The 23,288-nt window shown below is 41.6% G+C and overlaps 1 protein-coding gene across 8 annotated transcripts in view; it reads left to right on the top strand.

The window, feature by feature from the left end:
• The first annotated feature begins 740 nt into the window (after positions 1-740).
• Positions 741-23,288, top strand: part of NT5C2 (5'-nucleotidase, cytosolic II) — a 91,775-nt gene continuing 69,227 nt past the window's right edge. For 4 of the 8 annotated variants that reach the window (XM_035132649.2, XM_035132651.2, XM_035132650.2 and 1 more), the window contains exons 1-2: positions 741-861; positions 11,040-11,172. In XM_035132649.2, the coding sequence (XP_034988540.1) occupies positions 11,072-11,172 (101 nt within the window). In that variant the 5' untranslated portion in view covers positions 741-861; positions 11,040-11,071. Of the gene's footprint in view, positions 862-11,039; positions 11,173-23,288 lie in introns of those variants that run through there. The other 4 variants (XM_060274711.1, XM_035132654.2, XM_035132648.2 and 1 more) reach the window with 3 other exon arrangements.

The raw sequence follows: 23,288 nt of genomic DNA, 5'->3' as shown, positions 1-23,288 counted from the left end.
AATCCCCGGAATGTAACCCCCTCATAAATTGCGGGCTTACTGCAACAATCTTTGATCATCTTTCTCAAATAAAGGGAAACGTTTTAGCACACAAATCATTTTGAATAAGCTGTATAGAACTGTAAGACCCCTCAAAGGTCCCTCTGAGGCCTGTGCCCTAGGCACCTGCCTAGTTGGCCTAATGATAGCCTTCCCACCACCCGGCTATGAGGACCAACTACTTCCATTTCTCTCCCCCCCCCCCCAACTACCTCCTCCACTCCACCTGGTCATTATTTTAAGAGTACAAAAGCCCTGGTGCTGAAATTTCCCTGATTTTCCTCTTCACTTTCCAGTCCTTTTTCCTTTTTGTATCAGGGATATCATCATCACCACCCCATCCTTCACCCTAAGGTTCGAGGGTGGGACTGATAATGACATATGATGTTTGACACCTGTCGCTTCTATTGCGCCAACATCGATGGTAAAGGTTTTTCCGGCTGGTTCAGTGTATTTGCTCGCTTGTTCCTAGTTACCCCCAGCTTCATTGTCAGATGGTCACCGATCCGTAAACCCTGCAAAATGTATGCCAACTAATCGCACCAAGTAGAAGACAAAAAACGGTGTCGCCACCCCACCCCCCACCCCCGCTTGCGTTCAGCCGTTGAGTGCGGCCTACCGGCTTCCTGGCTGTAGTTTGCGGCATTGCTGTAAAGCGTCACGTTCTCCTCGATCCCTAACCGCGGGAAGGGGGAGGCAACGAAAGGGCTAGCTCGCGCAGGCGCGGTGTGCGTGAGGTCCAGTGCTGCGGCAGTTCAGTTGTGTGCGATTTCTTTTTCGCGGAGAACGAGGGAAGAGTGAGAGCCGCGCGCGCTGGGAGAGGTGAGCGGAACGGAGGCCGGGAAGCAACGGACTGGCCTCTCGCGCCCCGGTGGCGGCGGGGGAGGGGGTGGCGGGAAGAGAGAGCAATGAAACTGGCGCGGCTGAGGCGGGAAGTCGAGGCGAACCCCCCCCCCCCCCCAATCCTGAGGCAGGGGAAAGAGGAAGAGAGCGCGTCGTAGTTCTGTCACGAAACCCCCAAAATGACGCGGGAGACGGGTCTCTCTCTCTCTTTTCCCTCACCGAGGGAGGGAGGACTCCGTTCTCCACCTGGCGTCACTGCCGTTTTCCGCGCCGCGGGGAAATGAGCGATTGAAATCCCATCCTGTGGCCGTGGAGGGAGAGAGGAGGGAGCTGGGGAAGGTGCCTCACGTTGGCCTGCTGGGTGGGAGGATTATAACTTTCTTTCTCTGTTTCTCTCTGTGTATGTGTGTTTGTGAGTGTGTGAAGTATGAGTGATGGACTTGAGAAGAAAAAACCCCAAGTTCCCATTGCAGAAAGGGGCAGGATTTGAGTTGGGAGAGCACCCGCTCCTCATTTTTAAGTGATGCTTAAAGTTAACAGGGTTCTTCTTCCCACCCCACCCCGTGGATGGCTCTTGAGTATTTTCTCCTCTCTTCAGTATTTCTAGTGCAGTGGTGCTGCCTCATCTTCTTCTCCTTACTGAATTGTATCCATAACACTTAACTAGTGCAGTGTTAATAACAGGAAATGAGACACTTTGCTTCTTCTTCTTTTTCTTACCTTGGGGAGAGAGACAGAGTGAAATTGTGGTGCTTCCTTCCTATGTCCTGTTGAGGATTGATTAGAAACACTCTCTCATGGCAGCAGAAAAATGATCTTAGTGAAAATAATTTTTTTCATTCCACACACCCCCAGCCAGATGTTGACATAAAAATCATCTCTAGTGTAAGAAGGTGGGCAGTGATTGTGGAAATCAAATTTCTCTTTCTCTCCACAAAGGCCTGTGATTTGTGTGGCTTTCTTTCCCTAGATTGGCACCTGATACCTCTTGATAGAAACAACACTTTTAAAAGAAGATATTGCTACACCATTCAGACACCAGTGTCTGTCTTCATCAATTCCCTTCCATCTCATGCTGCAGCCTGAAAGAGGTTGCTGCATCCAGCTGCATTGCACAGCAAGCCTTTAATTTGTACATATTGTTCTTCTTACTCCTCCACTGCAGCTGTCTTCACATACTATATTCTGTGCAACTTCCATCTCTCTTGCACTGTCCCCGAAGGGCTGCATTTCCCAAAATTCGAAGAGGGAAAGTTCTTGAGGTGATTTTTTTAAAATGTAGATATCACTTGTTGAGTATGTTTGACTCAATGATCTGCAAAACTCATTGAATCGAAAACATGCAGTCAGGATAGCAAAGTGTAAGGGTATAGACTGGCATTTTGCTAAAACCAAGGTTTTAGTAGTGCAGTTACTTATGTACCATGAAATATATGCTAAAATCCAGTACATTTGGCCTTTGTCCTGAGATTGAACAGCAGTTTGGAAAGACTGCTGACATTTTCTTCTTCGTCTCACTTCATTATACACAATCATGAAATCTGCTGAATAAAGAGGGGGCAAATTCAGTATAGTGTTGGCCTGGCATTATGATAGAGGCAGTTGGTCTACTATTATGTCATATATTTCAGGCAACCTTCCATAGGGATTGGGATTAAATTTTCTTTCACTTTATTTAAATTTTGTTCGCTTTGGCACCACCAACCTACAGCAGAGAAATGGCTGCCAAATTGGCAGATTTCTCTATCCATTCAAGCTTTTAAGAATATCTGTCATAAGTGTTTTGTTGCAACATTTAACAGTTCTGCGGTAAGCACGCATTGGCCAAATGACTAAGTATGTTTTATTTGTATTTTTGTAGTATTAACAGCCATTCCTGGAACTGCAAATAATTAAACTCTCAGATGTTCCAGTAGTTGAACTTAGTGCACTCTGAAAATGCCATCTGGCCTGCTCACTTTTGGTTTTGTATTCACCTAGACACAACAGTGTTTAAATGTTAGCAGAATATAGCACTGAAACATGCATCTAGAACATTTTTTTTTGGGGGGGGGAATGCTTGATTACCTGAGTATATACTGGTAGATTTAGAACCAGCCCAAACTTTCAATACTTATGCAAGCTTGTGATCCACTGATAATTGGTGGATCAGTGTCTAAGAAGGATAAAACTTTGGTATAAATGGTAGTTTGTTTGTTATCCCCATGCTTCCTTTTTTATGATACTACCAGGAAAAAAGGATGAGCCATGGGAGATTATTGTGAAAGCCTGAAGCAGTTGTGTGTTGTGGTAGGGAATGCTTGGAGATTTATGCTCTACCCACTGAGCTATCCTTTGGATGTAGGAAGAATAGAGGATAAGCAGGTCCAAGGATATCAGTTATCCTGTTGAATGTGGAGAGGGAATGGCATGGCATTGCGGGTAGTAGTAGTATAAACTACTATAAACATGTAGTAGTGTTTATAGATGCATGCATCCTGTCCCTTGCTGTGTCCACCCCATCCCTGATATCATCCACTGTGCCCAATAGCCTGGTGTCATTCTTGAACAGCAGGTCTCTTCATAGTAAGACTGTGTTGATCCATGCTCTTATCATGGATGAACAGGCTGGCCTAGTGGGGGAGCTGGGTGGGTCTGACCTGACACAGCTTTACTCAGCTGGGTACTCACTGCATCACCAAACCAGACTAGACGTCTGGCAGGGAGGCATTGCCATAGTTCATAGCAGCTCATTCTCTCACTAGGAAGCCTTTCCACTTAAGAGCTGGACTGGAGGGCCTGCTTCTGCTATGGGGTCATGGAGATAGCCTGGGGATGCTGTTGTACCACCTATCCTACTGCCTCCCTGATCAAGCTGACTGAGGTTGTTTATGGTGTGGTGTTGGAGGAACTAAGGAACATTCTCCTCTGCTGAGGTTGTTTCAGCTCTGGCTAACAGTTTTGTTAGCTCCTTAGCAGCCATAGATAGCTGTCCCAGATAGTCACTGGCTCAGTGCATGGAGCAGGGCATACTCAGGTGGGGAAAGGGATTGTCTGGACATAGGAGTGGCGGTTGTAACCCTGTTGTCACGGTTAGACCACTTCCTAGTGAAATTCGGACTTTTGGCAGCAGCCCCTTCCTGCAGGGGAGGGGACCAATTTGGATAGTCCGCCCTTGGAGACTAATGGAACTGCTCTCTGTGGATAGAGCCCAGTGATCCTGTTGAGGCCCCATTCTCATTGTGGCATGGGGAGATGATGAGGGCTGTTCATGTGATTGTTCCTGAGGGTTCTCTCAGATGCTGCAGGGCCTTAACACTGCCTTGCTTTACTAAGGAATTGCAGTCAGTGAAGCAAGCTGGAAGAGGACTGGAGCATATATGGTGGAAAACCTGCTCCAAAGCTGATCAAACACTTCTGCCTACTAAAGTGGCAGGCAAGGCAGTGAATAATTACAGTTCTTGGCTGCCAATATTGCTTCCTTGATGACCCATCCAGCAAATAGTTCTAGTTACAGGTAGGTAGCCGTGTTGGTCTGAGTCGAAGCAAAATAAAAAGATTCCTTCAGTAGCACCTTAAAGACCAACTAAGTTTATATTTTGGTATGAGCTTTCGTGTGCATGCACACTTCTTCAGATACACTGTATCTGAAGAAGTGTGCATGCACACGAAAGCTCATACCAAAATATAAACTTAGTTGGTCTTTAAGGTGCTACTGAAGGAATCTTTTTATTTTCCATCCAGCAAAGTTATTTCAGGTGGTTTGGAGACTAACTGTACTAGAAGTAGTAGTTGGCCCTCTGGAGCACTTGGTAACATGCTGTGAGCAGCTTGCATGGCACTTCAAGGATAAAGTTGCTCAGTTCCGTAGTGCCTTAGGTGCAGCAGTTTTTGCAAGTCCAGTCAAGGTGTCCAGTGCAGCACCTTCTATTTCAACATAATATATGAGTCAGAAGAGGCTGAGCATGGTCTGGAATATTGTCTGGATGCAGTTGTGGAATGGATGGTGGCTAATGAACTGAGTGTGAACCCTGAGAATATGGAGACACTGTTGGTGGGTGGTTCCAATGTCTGGGAGGTTGGCCATTTTCCATTCCTGAATGGGGTTACTCTACCTCTGAAAGCACAGTTGCATCGTTTGGGGGTGCTCTTGGATTCATCTTTGTCACTTGAGGCTCAGGTAGCCTCAGTGGCTAGGAATGTATTTTACCAGCTACAGCTAGTGCGCCAATTGTAGCCTTTTATGGACAGGGATAGCCTGGCTACGGTAATTCATGCATTCGTAACTTTATGACTCAATTATTTCAATGAGCTATATGTCGGCCTTGTGCCTGGTCCAGAAGCTCAAGCAGGTGGAAAATGCTGCAGCTGGACTACTGATGGGAAAGGATTACTGCCAGCACATAGCTCCAGTGCTTAAAAGCTTGCAATGTCTGCCCATATGTTACTGGGCCAGGTGTACAAGGTCCTTAACAACATGGGTCTAGGATATCTTAAGGACTGCCTGATATATGCCTGATCATTGAGATGTTTAGGGGAGTCCCTGTTGTTAGTCCCCCATGGCTCAGATGCATAGCTTGCAACTACTAGAAGCTGTACATTCAACATAGCGGGTCCAAACTTCAGTGGAAAAAAGGTTAGTCACCCCTGATGTAAGGAGTTGCTGATCCCTCTCTGTTCTTTTCCCACTCTTATTACATATAACAGGATACATTTACTTATTCATTAAAAATTTATTATAACACACCCTTTATTTCTACAAATAGCATGGTGGGATATAAAAAGGCACGAAATAAAACTAGACAATTTATCAGGTACATTTATTTGCACTTTTATAGTTGCTGATTTGTCTAATAAAAAAAACACACATTGTTAATAAGCAAAAATCTTTAAAGATAATGCTAAGACCTGTCTGTGAAACAGAAGCCCTAAACTTAGTGGTGCTTAGAACTGTTGGTTTCATTGAATTTTGCTCGTTTGTTTTTTAATGTAAGCTGCTGTGAGAATCCTTTGTGTTAGTTGGCAGGGTATTATAGGAATATACTTTGAGGTTGTATCCTTTAATCAGTAAAATAATATTCAATATTTCCCAGTTAAGTTTTCATTTCTGCTGATGAAATTTTAAAATAAATTATCTGTGTTGGGATTATCTGTGAGCTAAGGAAGAGAACATTTACTGCCCCCTATTGGTGTGATGAAGTTTCATTGATTGTAAGGTGCTGATCTCAATAAGATAAACAAATAAATTGAATGCCTTTTAGTGATGAATTTAATACAGGGACCTGGAGACACAGTATTTCATAGAATGTTAGAAGCCTTCCGCTGTTTATCTTTATGTGTGTGTATATATATGTGCATGCTCTGGGTATTAAAACTTTGTTTTTTTTTGTTATGCAAGCTTATTGTGAAGGAACTAGAAAAAGCAGGGTCACCACACATCTTTTGTTCTACCACTCAGTTCTGTTAGCTGGTCAGGTCAAAGTACTGAAATCATGCTAACTGAAAGGAGGATGTATACAAAAAAAAGCCCCATCCATTTATAACAAGCTACAAAAATATTCCAGCTCTGTGTTAAAAAAACAAGAGAACTGTCTGGCAATTCCACCTCTCGACTTTTTAACTGTCAGATCTCTGTGGAAAGCTATTTAATTTGTCAGCATGAGCAATATTTAGTTCAGTGCTGTGTTAAAAAGGAACAAAATAACCTATATGTGCTGTGTTCTATTTTTGAAATGTATTACTTGCACACAGACACCCTCTCATATGCATCATGTTAGCCTGGGGAAAGGCTTTATACCTTGAGCATGCAATATGGTAGAAGTTCTTTGAAATTATCTTTGGAGCAGAAACAGTCAGTTGCTTAGTTATAATAGTATTAGGAGCACTGTAATTGAAATAAATTGCAGAAGGTTGTTTCTGAAGTGCTTAACATGTTTACAGGTTTCTATATTTATTTGAAGCTATTTACAGATGCTTGGCCTTTAAAATAAGATTTTGTAATTTAAGAAAGGTGCCATAGACTTTATAGTTAAGAATTTTAGCTGGCTAGCCGCCTAAGCTGTTAACATACTTATCCCACTGACTTTAAAAAGTATGTCAGGGTTCAGCTCAACTTATTTTTAACTTGTACCCTTTGCATCATTTGAAAAGAAACATTTGTTAAAGTTAATAAAATCCTTAACCCAAAGGAAGAGGTGGTATACCCTTGATCTGTACAAGGCTCCTGCATCCTCCTTTCTGATTCATCATAGCAGCTTGAAATCTGTGTATTACATTATGTCAGAGATGAAAGTGGTTAAATAACTTGGAATGGAGTTACATTAAGGGATTAGATCCACTTTATCTACTGAAGTAAGAATTCAAGTATGACCCTATGGAGTTTTTGGTAGAAGTCATAATCCATTTTCATCACTGGAATGAAACCTCTGTACTTACTGATCCTCTTTGCTACTTCAAACTTAAAAGGGTATTGCCATATTTGAGGCACCAATTTAGTTACTTGGCTAATCCTATTTTCTTTTGCATCATTAAACACATTATTTTCCATCATGCTAAGCATTACAAGATTCATTGATGAATCTTAGGTCCAGTTCAGACACTTACCAGGGCTGAAGATCTTCTCTCTATGGTGAAGGAGAAAATGTGTGTAAACTTATAATATCTTACTCTGACACAAGGATTCATATCATGTGATTCTTTGAATTCACAATGGGAAGAGATTCAGCCTTCTGTGTGTTTGGGTATTTCCTATTTGGATCCCAGTGTCAGACTTAAAGTTAAGTTTGGAGGGGGAGAGGCACTTGCCCAACTATTGTTGCACTCTACCACGGGGGAAATGATTTTTGGGTGCAGTAAACTATGTGTATGGAAGAACTGTGCTTCTAGGGAGCGGAAGGTTCTTGAGAAATATATTTTTTTTATTAATTTATGTATTGCTTATAAGAAAAAAAGGAGCTTCCCTACATATATGGAACTGATGTCTGAATTTTAATTACTGCTGTTCGCTTCTCCCCATATGTATTCCTAACCATCTCTCCTACTGAAATGGTGAATGGAAAGGAAATTTACCTCAGTCCTTTAATGCATTCATTGTCTCTGTTGGCTGGGGCTGCCCCCACCCCCAAGGAATTAATATGTCAGTTTAGGAAAGTTTTAAACAGCAAAATGCAAAGAGATTGAAAATTGAGCAATTTGGGCCACATTTGTCAGCACAGCTGACCTAAATTGATGGTTGTAAAAACTTTATACTTTAAGTCTTTACGAATCATAATTGTGATACTATAAGGATATTATCCTTTTATTAGTTGCTGCTAGAATGATGGTGGCTGGAGACTGGAAAATGTCCTCAGACTTTTCAACAGGCAGTTGATGGAGAAGCCAAGTCACAATATCAAACAGGCCAAAGGCCAAGTCAAACCTGATACATTTGCAACTGATGGTTCCTGTTTCTTCCTTTCATCAACTCCTTGTCTGACAATTTAAGACCATTTCCTGCTTGTGCTGGTTTCTGGAGAGACTGCTTCAGTATGCCTTGTTTATAGTGCTTTATCTGCTTGCTCCTGTACTCCCTCCAAGTGTGTTGTTACATAGAATAAGACACGAGAGACCTGCAATTGTTGGCCTGTTACTGTTGATTCTTTATTGTAAATGTTAAATTGTGTAAATAAGTTTGATATTCCATTAATAAATGGGTATAATTTAGGTAAGTTCTTTCTCTTTCTGTAGTACTCATAGAAACATAGACCAGATGACTTCTGATGTACCTAACCAGCTCTTGATGCAGGGTATGCACTACTACAGCATCCTTGTTAGGTGACAATCAAGTCTTTCCTTTGAAAATTCAAATGAAAGGGAGTCTATCACATCCCAGACAGTCTGTTCCACAGTCAAATGGCCCATAAAGTCAAAAAGATTTTCCTAAAATTGAGTCTAAATCCTTTTCCTTTTAATCTAAATGGCTTGTATCCTATCCTCTGGAGCAGCTATCATCGTCTGTGTGATAGCTCCTCAGTTATTTGAAGATGGCTATTTTATTGCCTTTTAATAATCTTTTCTTCAGGCTAACCACATATACCTCCTTCAATCTTTTCTCCAATGGCTTGGTCTCCAGGATTCCTCACCTACTTTATTGACCTCAGCATGCATTCCAGTTTGTTCACATCCTTCTTAACGTTGGTTCCCAGAACTAGACATGAGCAGAAGAGAGCTGCACCATTGTTTACCATGATCTAGACCAGGCTTCCTCAAACTCGGCCCTCCAGATATGTTTGGTCCCATGATCAAACTGCTATGATCCCTAGCTAGCAGGACCAGTGGTCAGGGATTATGGGAATTGTAGTCTCAAAACATCTGGAGGGCCGAGTTTGAGGAAACCTGATCTAGACACTGTACTTCTGTTGATGCAACCTAGAAGCATTCATTTAGATTGCACAGCATTCTTGTTAAAGCAAGCTTGTCGAAGCAAGCTTGTTGAAGCATGCATACTGAAGTATATACCCCCGTAAGTATGCTAGAGACTCTGGTTTTGTCTTTTTTTTTTACAACTAAGATAACTGTTTTTATCAGCTATTTGCTTTTCCCCAAGTATTTTTGACTCTTTTTAAAAACGGAGTGGTGAGACATGATGAACTACATCCAAGAGTATTAAAAGAACTGGCAGAGGTGATTTCAGAACACTGGCAGTAATCTTTGAGAATTCCCGGAGAACAGGCGAAGTTCCAGTAGACTGGAGGAGGGCAAATGTTGTCCCTATTTTCATAAAGGGGAAAAGAGAGGACCCAAACAATTACCGCCCAGTCAGCCTGACATCAATACCAGGAAAGATTCTGGAGCAGATCATTAAGCAAACGGTCTGTGAGCACCTAGAAAGGAATGTTGTGAACACTAAAAGTCAGCATGGGTTTCTGAAAAATAAGTCATGTCAGACTAATCTGATCTCATTTTTTGACAGACTTACAAGTCTGGTAGATGAAGGGAACGCTGTGGATGTAGCCTATCTTGATTTCAGCAAGGCCTTTGACAAGGTGCCCCATGATATTCTTGTAAAGAAGCTGATAAAATGTGGGCTAGACAATGCTACCATTCAGTGGATTTGTAACAGGCTGACTGACCGAACCCAATGGGTGCTCATCAATGGCTCCTCTTCATCCTGGAGAGAAGTGACTAGTGGAGTGCCACAGGGCCCAGTCTTATTCAACATCTTTATCTTTATATGACTTGGATGATGGGTTTGAGGGCATCCTGATCAGGTTTGCAGATGACACCAAATTGGGAGGGGTGGCTAATACCCCAGAGGACAGGATCACACTTCAAAATGACCTTAACAGATTAGACAACTGGGTCAAAGCAAACAAGATGAATTTTAACAGGTAGAAATGTAAAGTACTACACTTGGGGGGGGGGGGAAGGCACAAATACAGGATGGGGGACACCTGGCTTGAGAGCAGTACATGTGAAAAGGATCTAGGAGTCTTCGTAGACCACAAACTTGACATGAGTCAACAGTGTGATGCAGCAGCTAAAAAAGCCAATGCAATTCTGGGCTGCATCAATAGGAGTATAGCATCTAGGTCAAGGGAAGTAATAGTACCACTGTATTCTGCTCTGGTCAGACCTCACCTGGAGTACTGTGTCCAGTTCTGGGCACCAAAGTTCAAGAAGGATATTGAAAAGCTGGAACGTGTCCAGAGGAGGGCAACCAAAATGGTCAAAGGCCTGGAAACGATGTCTTATGAGGAACGGCTTAGGGAGCTGGGTATGTTTAACCTGGAGAAGAGAAGGTTAAGGGGTGATATGATACCCATGTTAAAATACAGTACATAAAAGGATGTCATATAGAGGAGGGAGAAAGGGTGCTTTCTGCTGCTCCAGAGAAGTGGACACGGAGCAATGGATTCAAACTACAAGAAAGAAGATTCTACCTAAACATTAGGAAGAACTTCCTAACAGTAAGAGCTGTTTGACAGTGGAATTTGCTGCCAAGGAGTGTGGTGGAGTCTCCTTTTTTGGAGGTCTTTAAGCAGAGGCTTGACAGGCATATGTCAAGAATGCTTTGATGGTGTTTCCTGCTTGGCAGGGGGTTGGACTGGATGGCCCTTGTGGTCTCTTCCAACTCTATAATTCTATGATTCTATGACATACATTGCAAACTAAAAAAGTGTCTTCATTTGTTGTTTTAGAATAAGTGACAATTGCACAAAACAACAACAAAATGACAACTTCATGGAGTGACAGACTGCAAAATGCAGCAGATCTTCCTGCAAATATGGATGGCTATGCTATGAAGAAGTATCGTCGGGAAGCATATCACCGGTAAGCTCTTTATGTAAAGAAAGCATTTTACTGCAGGAAAAACCAAAGTTCCAGAGCCCTAAGGACGACATTCAGATATCTGGTTGAGAGCCAGTTGGCATTGCTTTCCCTTCCACAGGCCCCTGCATCTCTTACTGCTGGTTTCTCTCCTCAACTCAGACATGGCTGCTTCTTTTTTTACAATACATGTCTCTGGCAGTGTCATTCAATCTGTCTCTTTATATTGCATAACTTGATGTTTGCAGGATTGTGTTGCTGCCACCATTGTTTTATTCATTCTTAGGCAAAGAGGAGGTAAAAGGGATGCTTTGTTTTTGTCAGTTGTGGTATTGTTACCCTTGCTATATTGCAACAGTGTTATGACCCAAGAACTAGACGACTATTTTATATATATTTTATTTAGGTGGCATATATTTAATGTTTAAATTGATTAATTTAGGCTTTTTCTACTTTTTAAGATTAGAAAGAAAGTTTTAAGGTTAAAAAGGAGAATTCCCTGTTATTTTACTCTCTACAAATGAGTGAATAACATCAAGGTTGACATAATTAGAAAGGGTTTGGGCTTCTAATGTTATAAAATAGAATTAATTAACTTGGAGAAGAAAGTAGGAGAATTAAGAGAATGTGACAGTAGATTAAACCTAAGTTTAATTCTTTGCTAGCATGGAAAAGAAACAATCAGTTGTTGTTGAACAAAGCCTAAAACTGTCAACAGGTGGTTATGAGGAAATAGTTATACTTGGTTGTCATCCCTGTATTATTTTTGGCTCATCTGAATATTAAAAATAGCCTGTCCCTACTTGTGCGGAGGAAAGCTTGATGACAGACTCGGTGGATGTAAAATGGAAAATATTTTTTTCCAGCTGTTGCTTTGCCAGTGCCAGTGGTGTCAAGATAACAATAATAGCCCTGCCACATTGCTACATATTCCATGGATGTTTCATAAATATAGATACACATATTGAGGACATGTGGTTTTTAACAGAAGAAATTAGTTTTATATCAAGTAATCATCAGTGTTCCATTCCCTGATGGATGCCTTCTTGTGTCAGATACAGTACCACATATGGTATAAGAGAATTCTGAATTTTAAAAGTTGGCAAGGAATGAAATAATTTCTATAGCTTTAAAAATTTCCAACTAGCGAGGTGGTCAAATGACCTGAATGGAGTCATGTTGAAAATCTCAATAATTCATATTTTTGAACACTATTTTCTAGCTCCTCCTCTCTTTTCTTCCTTCCTTGTAGTCCATGTTACTTCACTAGGTCTCATTGATCAGTTTCACATTTGGAATATTCTCGAAAACTGAGCTTCACATTCCTGAAGCCTCAGTGTGGTGACTAGCCTAACAGTGCAATTCTATACATATGTTCATAGTAGGTTTCATTGACCTCATAAGTTTTTACTTTCAGGTTAGTATGTATAGGATTGCAGTCTGACAAAGGACTCCTAATCTCCAGATTTGCTGTCTGAAGTGGGTTATGATGGAGCAGCCAAAGTTGGATGGATGCCAACTTTGTCATTGAAGGGGCTTGTCTGCCACAGATACTCCACTGACGATGTCCAAGAATGGCTCTCCAGGTATAGATTTGCTGTTGGTGGTTCTTTTGCCTTCAGTGGCCAATGTTAGGCCCTGGGGTGATAATGATCTTGAACCTACCAGCTTCTGGTAAGCCTGAAGTGGATGTAACTAATGAGGGACTTTGAAAAATCTGTAGGAGAGAAAAAAAGTAAGACTTTACTCTTACCCTGGTTGGTAAGTATTATTGCTTTTTGAAAAAGGCAATACACTTCTGTTTTTAGTGGTGATATATGCATACTAGCAAAAGGCAATATGATTTTAAAAGTGGCATGATTATACAAATTAATTAAAATAGTAAAAATCTAAACAAATAAGGCTGCAATCTTATGTACACTTATTTTGGAGTAAGTCCCATTGGATTTAGTGGGGAATACTTCTAAGTAGACATCCCAGAAGATTGTACCTTAACATTTTTAGAATAAAGAAGGAACGGCTTCTTGGCCTGAATCCACTTACCCCTGGGAATAGGAGTCCTTATTTACCGAACTTTTCTGTGTATAAGACTAGGTTTTTTTTTACTTTAAAATAAGGTTAAAATTCTGGGGGCGCCTTATACACGGATAGTGCATATGTCTATTTTCTAAATTTGGGGTCCCCAGAAGTAGGGGGCATCTTATACATGGAAAAATACGGTACTTCAGTGATAGACTGACTACCTGATAGGCTTTTGACAAGAGGTTATAGTTAAATTAATTAGTTTTTATATAGAACTTTCGAGCATTCAAAGCACCTTTTTAATTCATATTTCACCATGCGTGGAATTCTCACCCAACAAGGTAGGTTGTGCAGAAGATATGATGCACTTAACACATTGCATCAAATTATGCCTCTTCTTAGGCCACCATTCAACACCCAGGACAATAAGCAGTCAAAATAAACATAAGCAATTGGAGTAATTCTGGAGCCTGCTGTAGCAATGATGTGTGAAAGAAATAATATAATTTTGATTAGTAAAAATAAAGTGAAGGTCAATTTTCTAAATATTTCTCTTTTCTATTAACACAATGCAAGGAAAAGGTTAAATACAAAGGCCCCCAAGATGATAGCCTTTTCCAGGCCAAGTACTGCATTAACCCATGTGTAGTGAAAGTGTAAAAATTGGGTGTAGCCATTAAAGGACTAATTCGGGGAAACCCTTTGGCCCCACAGAAGTACTGTAGAGGATTTGTGCAAATGATCATTAAAATATGGGGCAGGGGGAGGATTTGTGAAGCCTTGTGGACCTGTAAATATTTTGTTTTCATTTTAAAATTTTATTAAATCAATTTTAATACAATCTCCACAAAAAAATAAACACAGCATTAAGATTGTAACATAATCTTACATAATCTTTGGGCATTAATGGTCAATATAGGCTCTCCACGAACATGTTTGCAAAACTGGTCGGAGAAATTGCTACTTTCCTTATGAAAAGGTGGGGGGCAGGTTTCATCAAAGTTGCCTCTCTTTAGAACACTGTTTGCTATTCTACTAAGCTCAGATAGTCGCTCTGAAATAGCCACATCCTAGGTATTGTTGATCCATACCTCAAGATGTAGCTCAGCCTGGGATTTTCAAAAATAGGCTATCACTAAACCTGCAAATAACTTGTTGGCATCAGAGTGAAGGTGCCTAAAGTAGCTTGTTCTCACTCTGTCCTGCAACAGAAACTGAATGTTTCTACTGACCAATCTGAATGAGGATAATGTGACATCAGACCTGTTTCCTTCCTTGTATCCTCAAGTTTGGTTCATCCCAGGAGCTGGCAGAGGCTGCAGAGGAGCAGCTGGATGACCTGGAGAAAAGTCAGTTTAGACAAACGGCGGCTTTCCGATCATCCCACCGAGAGAGTGCGGTTTTGGAGGGTCCTCAGCCACTGGACCTTGCATCACTTCCTATTCAAGTGATTGACAGCATAGTTCATCACCCCAAGTTCTGTTGGTGGATCTGGCAGGTTTTGGTACAAGGAGTGGGGATTGGTCCCTCAGATAGCCTTTACTGGGCCTGCTTTTTTCTCCTCGACCATGGTCTGAGGCTCGGTCCCAGGCCTTACCTCAGGTTTTGGTGGGAGAGAGTGCACAATGTCTACTTTAGTGGTTTGTCAGGATTTCAGGGCTCCTCAATGACTCCAGCCTCTCCTGCATAGGTTCATTCCTGCTGCTCTAGGGGGCAGGGAACTGCCTCCTTTCCCCCTCCTCTTCTGGGTCTAGTGATGCAGCAGCTGTGGCCAGGGGCACTCTTGCCTTCACAGGCATTGGATCATCTCTGGGCAGCTGGAAGAGGAAGTCTTGATGCCACCAACACGTCAGGCCAGAAGGGAGGGCGCCAATGCTGCTCAGAGGCCCGAAGGCAAACTGAGTCCTCCACTCTCTGCCACAGGGTGGCAGTGCCAGGCAAGGGCTGCAAAGCAGGTGACAAGTGTGTGTGAAAGCTTATATTTGCACCAGGGTGGATCCAGATCTCTGACACTGCTGCGGGAGGTAACACATCTGTTCAACTGGGCGGAGAACCACCTTGCATCTATCAATGTGGAACATGTATCAGGTGCTTCAAATACCAGGGCAGATTGGCTGAGTCTCCAGGACATGTCTCAAGCAGAATTGAGTCATCTGCCCTTGGTGTTAGAACAGATAGTGTTACACTTCGGTCAGCCCTGTATGGACATATTCATGACTCAGCAGAATGCCAAGGTGAATAGTGCATAAGGAACACTGCTTTTTTTTACTAGGATTCAGTGATCCTGAAGTTGGACCCTATGTTTGTTCCTAAAGTTAACTCAAGTTTTGATAGGAACCAGGATGTCATGTTACCTTCTTTCTGCCCCCACCCTAGATTGGACAAGGAGAGGGAGAGGCACTCTCTTGGATTTAAGACAAGCACACTGCATGTCTATCTAAAGAGAATGGTATCCTTCCGCTTGTGTGATTCCCTGTTTCTCTCCTTCCATCCCCAGACAATGGGAAAGAAGGTTTCAACTGCTACACTTTCCAGATGGCTGAGAGGATGCATTTCCAAGTGCTGTGAGGTTTCTGTTCTGGCTTGTCTGCTGGGGTCACTGCTCACTCTACTAGGAGTACCTCTACTTTGGCTGCCTTCAGCATCTCTGGGGGATATTTGTAGGGAAACCATCTGCTCTTCTTTGTCTACCTTTGTGAGACATTACAGGATTGATGTCTTCTGTGCGTCTGCCAAAGCTGCTTTTGGTTGGCAAGTACTACAGCCAGTGGTTCTCCAGTAGGGGTAGGGGGTCCACAGCTGGTCCCGCCTGTCTGAGTAGCTTTGGTACATCCCACTGGATGATCCCCTCCACCCAGCAGGAAAATGTGACAACTGGACCAACTGTGAAGGTTCATTTTCTGCAGGGGATGGAGGAATACTACCTGTCCTAAGCTAGTTTTGGTTATTGGCTATAAGTTGGACAAATCTTTTTTATATGTGGGTTTCTTTGGTGGGACACTGTGGTCTAACACACAGAGCCTAGGGCTTGCTGATCAGAAGGTCGGCAGTTCAAATCCCAGTGATGGGGTGAGCTCCCGTTGTTCGGTCTCAGCTCCTACCTACCTAGCAGTTCGAAAGCACGTCAAGTGCAAGTAGATAAATAGGTACCGCTCCGGCGGGAAGGTAAACAGCGTCTTCATGCGCTGCTCTGGTTCGCCAGAAATGGCTTAGTCATGCTGGCCACATGACCCGGAAGCTGTCTGTGGAAAAACGCCAGTTCCCTCGGCCAATAAAGCAATATTAGCGCTGCAACCCCAGAGTCGTCCGCGACTGGACCTAATAGTCAGGGGTACCTTTACCTTTACCTTTACCTTCTTTGGTGGTGGTGGTGGTGTTTTGCTTTTTACTGGATGTTCTTCTTTCTCAATAGTTGCAGTTCTTGCATTTTGTTCGGCTGGCATTTTGTATCCATGGGATGCACTGCTTTTCTCTGAGATTAACATGATAATCTCAGAGTTGGATTATCTTGTCAGATGGAGGTGTTGTCCTCCCCCCACAGTGAGGCATGATCTGTCTAATTTGCATATTCCTGCCTGTGGAGCAAGTGGGAGGGAAAGCCCATCAAAGGATCCCCTCCATCCCCTGCAGAAAATGGACCTTCATGGAGGTCCGATGTCACATTATCCTCATTCAAATTGGTCAGTTGAAACATTCCATTTCTGTTTAAGGGCTGGCCCTGCTGTTAGGCAAGTGTGAGACAAGCCACTTTAGGCAGCTGATTTTGGATGCCATGAAAGGGCAGCAAATTGTTAGATATTTAATTTATTACTGCAGTTTTTCTCCCAGGGTGCGGAGATTGTGGAATCTTTTTAAAGTTCCAGAACAACTGATTAGTTTTAGGTAGTTGTTATTCTGTCCCAAGACTTCAAAATGTCTTGTGCAGGTCCTGTTCTGGATTTCATGTGTTAGATAGCTATAGTATCACCACCACATCTGTAAAGGCACTGTTTCAATCAAGAGAAAATAATTACTTTAAAAAATCAAGAATACTTTACTGATACTAGATCTGTGGTATGTTGTTAGCTCTTTGGTATGTTTTAATGCTGTACAACCTCAGGGTTTAGATACTTGAGTACCATATGTGTTTAGCTATGACTAAAACTTGGAACTGAAGAATTCTGTTGATAAATGTTTTTTATTGAACCGTACTGGGTGGAGTATTGTGTGTAACATTTTGAGAGCAGTCACTCTCTGAGACTTGTTTAACCAGTGTGGTGAATGCTGATTACTGACTCAGTTCCAGAGACTGAAACTGCATAGATACATACTTTTATATTTCCTCAAAGTTTTTGAAAGATGTTTAACTGACTGTTCTTTAACAATAATTGTATTACTGTAGCGAGTTCTGTGTAATGCTTACTTACTTACTGAATAAAATATCATTTGGAAAAATAAATTATAATTAGGATGGCAAATACTGACTGTAAATTCAAGAAAGATAAAACATGAGACCCAGGAAAACATTCGTAGCCTGCATTTGTGTTTTATTTGTAGTGTGTACAAGGATTCCCCCTACCCCCCCCCAATATCATGCATTAGTAGGCTTTAGACTAATAGCTGATGTCAACTGCACATCTTATTATATCTTCTTCTAGCCTATTTGTGGGAAATGCCTATGGTATAAACAAAAATAGGGGCTGAATTACAGCTACTTTCTTACTGAAACATTTTGTAATAAGACGCTGCCTATCTATAAGCAGTTATTGATACCATAATCTTCAAAGTGTAAATAACATTGATATAACATTGTTAGGAAGCTCTTCTTCACTGTATACAAGCAGAGTGCTACTTCCTTTCTTCCAGTCATTTATTTGGCTTGGTGATAATTGTGAGGCTAGTCCCATTGTAGGAGTACATTCATGTACTGTGATTGTAGTTAGACAGGAAGGAGGTTGAGCATGAGACACCAAATTGCTATGATGTCTATTTTTTCACTCTGAGGGAATACTTCTTCTAGTCACCCTTTGGACTATTGCATACAGTTCTTTGGTTAACAGCTGTGATTAGTATAGGTTAAACAATGGAAAAAGTTGGATTTCCGTTCTCCCCTGATACTGGCAACTGCCAAGAAACAGAACTCAGGTATTTGCATTTATTTTATACAATATGTTTATAATTCATGAGTAGCAATTTTTCAAGGTATTAGGACAAAACTGTTTCCCCCCCTTAGAAATCTGAATCTTTTGTGGATCACTAAGACACAGGTAACATAAACGATGTTGAAGTGCTTCACCTTTCTCTGCTTTCAAAAGGCAGCTTTACCCGTAGGGTAGGCGCAAAGGTCTGGAAGTTAGGCCTCTAGTTTAGAATTCTAATACTGTCTCTATATTTACTTCAGCTTTACTTTTGACATAGCCTATATTTGTATCATAGGTTTCTCTGAACCAGTATGATGATGTAAAGTGGTGTGTCCTGTTGGGGTCTAAAATTAGGCACAAAAATATATTATGAATTGCTTTGCTATGCTTTGCTTGTGAAGAGAATGTGAGGTGTGGAAACACAAGTGGATCAAGCTAATGTTTTAATTGGAATAGTTTTTGGATTGCAAAAAGAAGCAGGATGACTAAAAATAGATTATTAAGTGCCCCCCATCTGTTTAAAAATGTGTAAAATTGTAACTATGTAGTTGTTCTTAAAAATACTAGATCAGTATTAAATATAGGCATGAAAGCCCTATTATTAGTCTGTAGTCCTCAGATCATTGATCATAGTACAGTACTGACATTGGAAGGACTAAAAAGGTAGTGCTCTGGGGGCTTGCCAGAAAGCAATTGGGATGTAAAGGAAACATGTGAGCCAGTGTGGTGTGGTGGTTAGAATGTTGGACCAAAACCTGGGGGGGATCAGGGTTCAAATCCCCACTCAGCCATGAAGCTCACTGGGTGACCTTGGGCCAGTCACTGCCTCTCAACCTAACCTATTGCACAGGGTGTTGTGGGGATTAAATGAGGTGCGAAAGAATCATGTCTGCCAGCTTGAGCTCCTTGGAGAAAGAAGCGGGATATAAATGCAAATACAGTAGCTCTCTAGGTTTCCTGTCACATCCCCAAACCAGCAGAAAATTCTGCCACACTTCTGAGCATGTCTAAACCTCCCCTTACCCCTTTCTTCCCTCAACCACATGTCTGCCCTTCAAGTTTGAGCCTGGCAAGAAGTGGCTGAAAGGCCTTTGGATTTCATGCATCCCTTATTTTAGGATTGCAGCCCTGGAGTTGTAGTTTGTGCTAGTCCTACTCAGTACACCAGGCATGTCCAAAGTCCATTTTGGGGGCCTAATCCAGCCTGCTGGTCGGTTAAATGTGGCCCCTGTGGCAGTTTATTTCCTGGGGTAAAATCCTAAAACCTCAACAACTTCAATCCTTAGAAAAGGTTAACAACTTTGGTCGGCCCTTTGGTCGGCCCTCACGGTCCTTCACTTCATCAAATCTGGCCCTCTTTGAAAAGAGTTTGGACACCACTGCATTAGACCTTTTGAAGCTAATTAACATGTTAAACTTAGGCTCATTAATTTCAGTGAGTTTACTTTGAGTAAAACATAGATACAACCCTTAATCTCTAAACAGAACCATTGCTTCTGCTAGATACATTAAGGTAAATGAGATTTATCAGATACGAATATTTAGATGCCTGTGTATAGTAGGTAGAGTGTTTGGTAGGGAGAGTATACTTCATTGTCACCTGATGAAAATAAACTGATCTAGTCTACCCAATTAACTATTAAACATTGCTTTGACCTATGAGTCATGGGCATTTTATTTTTGTTTGCTACTTTGTTTTTGTAATGGTGGAGCTAGCCCAGGCAGAATGAAGTAGAAAGAAACAATACTGGAAAGAAGAAAAGACAAAATTGCCCAGTGTGTACATACCTATGCTCCTACATTTAGGCAGCAATCCTATACCCAACTGGTTGGGAGTAAGCCCCATTGAACTTAATGGGATTTAATTCTCAGTGGATATGTATAGGACTACAGTATTCTACTAACTTCACAGACTGTTATGGGTGCTGGTTTTAAGTGAGAGACCATATAGGATTTTTAAAAACAAATTTCATTTCATAGGTTTAAAAAAGGAAAACATACATATGATGAACAGATACAAGGTGTGGTTATAAGCATGAAGCAGCAGTATAAATAACACTGTAGTTGTGAATAAAGATGAGGGTGAGAGTATTTTTTGTTTCTTCCTATATGTATCTTTCATTTCTGTGAAACATTTTTTAAAGATGACTTTAGTATTATAATTTGCACAATTATTTAGGAAATACTTGAAGTGTTAGTAGGAAACTTGAAATCAACCTTTTTCTTGATTTGAATCAGCTTTTGTTTCTTTAAATATACTCCTTGTCTTGCTAATACTAGAATTTGGGTTTGAGTTTGGGAAATACAAACTAAGGAGATGCAGCAAAATCAAATTAAAATCTAGGATGTCAAGGAAAGATAGGCTGGGAAGTCTTCATATGATAGGACGTGACTAGAGATGTTCTATGGTTGTAATAGATGCTTATTATTGTACTAGATATTGTACTAGATGTTTAAAAGAAGTGATCAGAAAAACTAGAATAACAGAGAAAGAAAATGTATGTAACGGAAAAATGCAAAAATAATAATATTTTTTTTAAAAAAGAAATGTTTTCCCTTACGTTTTAGCAGTGCGTCGCTGCTGATGAGGTGCTTTGAAGTCCTGACTTTGGGACTCCAAAACCCAGCCCAAATTAAACACTTTTCAGTGCATTAGAATTTCCTGAAGGGAACCAATGCTTGGGGAGGTAACCTTCTTAGTGTGGCATTCCGTGCTGGGCTTCTTTAAAGAAGACCTCTGGGGAGGAGAAGCCACTTTTGTCTCCCAGTGTTGCATATGGAAGCATTTGCAGCCTAAGCAAACAACAACTTTCTGACCTCAAACATTGGGGGTCGGAGTTGAGAGCAAAGTCAAAGTTTTCCCAAGCCACCCCACCCCACCCCCGGTTATTGGAGAAGGGAGTAGGGGTTGCTTGCTTTGGCTGTGCATTCCTGTTCTCAGGAGGGTACAGGCACTTCCAGCCAAACTGATCTTTTTGCAAACAGCTCCACACTGCTCCTTTCAGTTTCCGATTTTGGAAGTTGAAAGGGGCTGCAGGTGCTGCTTCAAAGAGCAGCACAGGGAAGAAGATGCAGTTTCTACTTTCCCCTCCTTGAGCCAGAAGCGCTCCCACTGCCTATCGGCTGATGGATCCTGATTGTCTTTTTGAAACCCCATTATTGCCTGCCCCACATCTGACGTCATGTATGATGTCTGATGTAGGGTGTGTGAGTGTGGCTTCCCTACTGTGGCTTAGCGGTTGTAGACCCCAGGGTGGCGAATCTGCAGCCTGCGGGTCAATCTTGGTCAGCTACCAAGATGACCTGCAAGATCATATCTGCCCAAATCACAGCCACCTGTCCATCAGCTGATGTCACTAGGGAATGCCATAAGATCCCAGGGTGGGTTACAATATTAGAGTCTTCAATTATTTGTTAAAAATAAAACCATTATAATTATATAACACATAAGACAATTTCAGATGGTACAGAACAGTATAAATTCAGCAAAAGAGGTAGGTCCCACAAAAGAAAATACTTTAGACTGGCAAAGGCCTGAGTAAAGTGATGCCGTGAAAGCTATACAGCGAAGATGCTAGGTGGTAGTAAAGAATTAATCACATTAAATAATCATGCCACATTATTACAGTGGCTAGAGTGTTGTTTGACTGGAACCTGGGAGACCAGGATTCAGATCCCCGCACAGCCCTACAAAATTCACTGGGTGGCTTTGCACCAGTCACAGCCTCACAACCTAATCTACTTCACAGGGTTGTTGTGAGGATAAAATGGAAAGGGGGATAAGTATGCATGCCACTTTCAGCTGCTGGGATTAAAGCTGGGATATGAATGTAAGAATTCTGTTGTGAGAAGAGGATGATTATGTTGGGAAATTCCATTCCACCTTTAGAGCAGAAATGGAACTGTTGCGTGTCACATGTCTCTTTACATACCAGCACAGATTGCTGGGAACTTCCGTTGTGTATAGCTTTTGCTTTCAAGACTCTCTCTGAGGAGACGAAGGAGAGACGATATGTTTTCTTTGTCCTGATTTAAGCTTAATAAACCTGATTGTTATTACCATATGCTTTCATAAGCCTCCTCGTGCCGCTTCTATTCACACAGCGTGCTCTGCTAATATAGTGTACTCAGACTTTTGAAGTCTGGGTCACTGATTTACGTTGCACCAGAGATCGGAGGATCGTCCAGCATGTCAAATGTAAGGGCATGATCCAGCTGGGGGCTAGCCAGCTGGCCTCTCAACCCCCTCTGGATGCTGACAGATTATATATCTTTGCTTAATTTTAAAGCAAGATATTCAGTGATGCTGCTTTTCTCTTTATTTCCAGACAGTGTCTTCAGTGAATCATGAAATATTTGCAAGAATGTTTATTCTGTTTGTCCCCCCCCCCCATATAGTATGATGCTGGCTATTATGTAACTTTTAAGATTGTCAACTTTAATTCCCCGTCTGTTACTGCCCTCCCTCTCCCTTGTACTTTACATGCTTCACTGCCAAATAAGGCAGCTTGCCAGGAAACTGTGACTCCTGAAGAAGCATGGAAAGTTAAGGGTAAAACATGCTATAGCCAGAGAAACTCTATTCCAAATGGACTTGTGTAGAACAGTGATATCCAGTGACTTGTTAAATTAGGAACGGATGTTTATTATGTAACATTGGCTAAGGAGATATGTGGTACCTTCAGTCTTGTTTCAGACTTCGTGCTTCAAGTCAGACTGAAGCAAAATTATGTATATATGAAGAAAAATAGGTAATGTGATTAGGCAAGTTTCTGAATTGGACAGCTACGCATTTTACAAGAGGAGCATCCAAGTGAGATGAGGTAAGATTGCTAGTGCAGAAATATGATAGCGTGAGCTTGGATGTTAAGAGTTTGCTATACAAATGTTCACTTTTTCAAATTTCTTTTTACGGTAGTGACGTGAATTGCTTTTTCAGTGTTTGGTTTTGGGAGGAAAATACCGGTATCTTAGAAT

Source organism: Zootoca vivipara, chromosome 5, assembly GCF_963506605.1.
Source record: "Zootoca vivipara chromosome 5, rZooViv1.1, whole genome shotgun sequence".
NCBI lineage: Eukaryota > Metazoa > Chordata > Lepidosauria > Squamata > Lacertidae > Zootoca > Zootoca vivipara.
The sequence above is the reverse complement of the archived record's forward strand: the minus strand, read 5'-3'. Positions and strand labels throughout refer to the sequence as shown.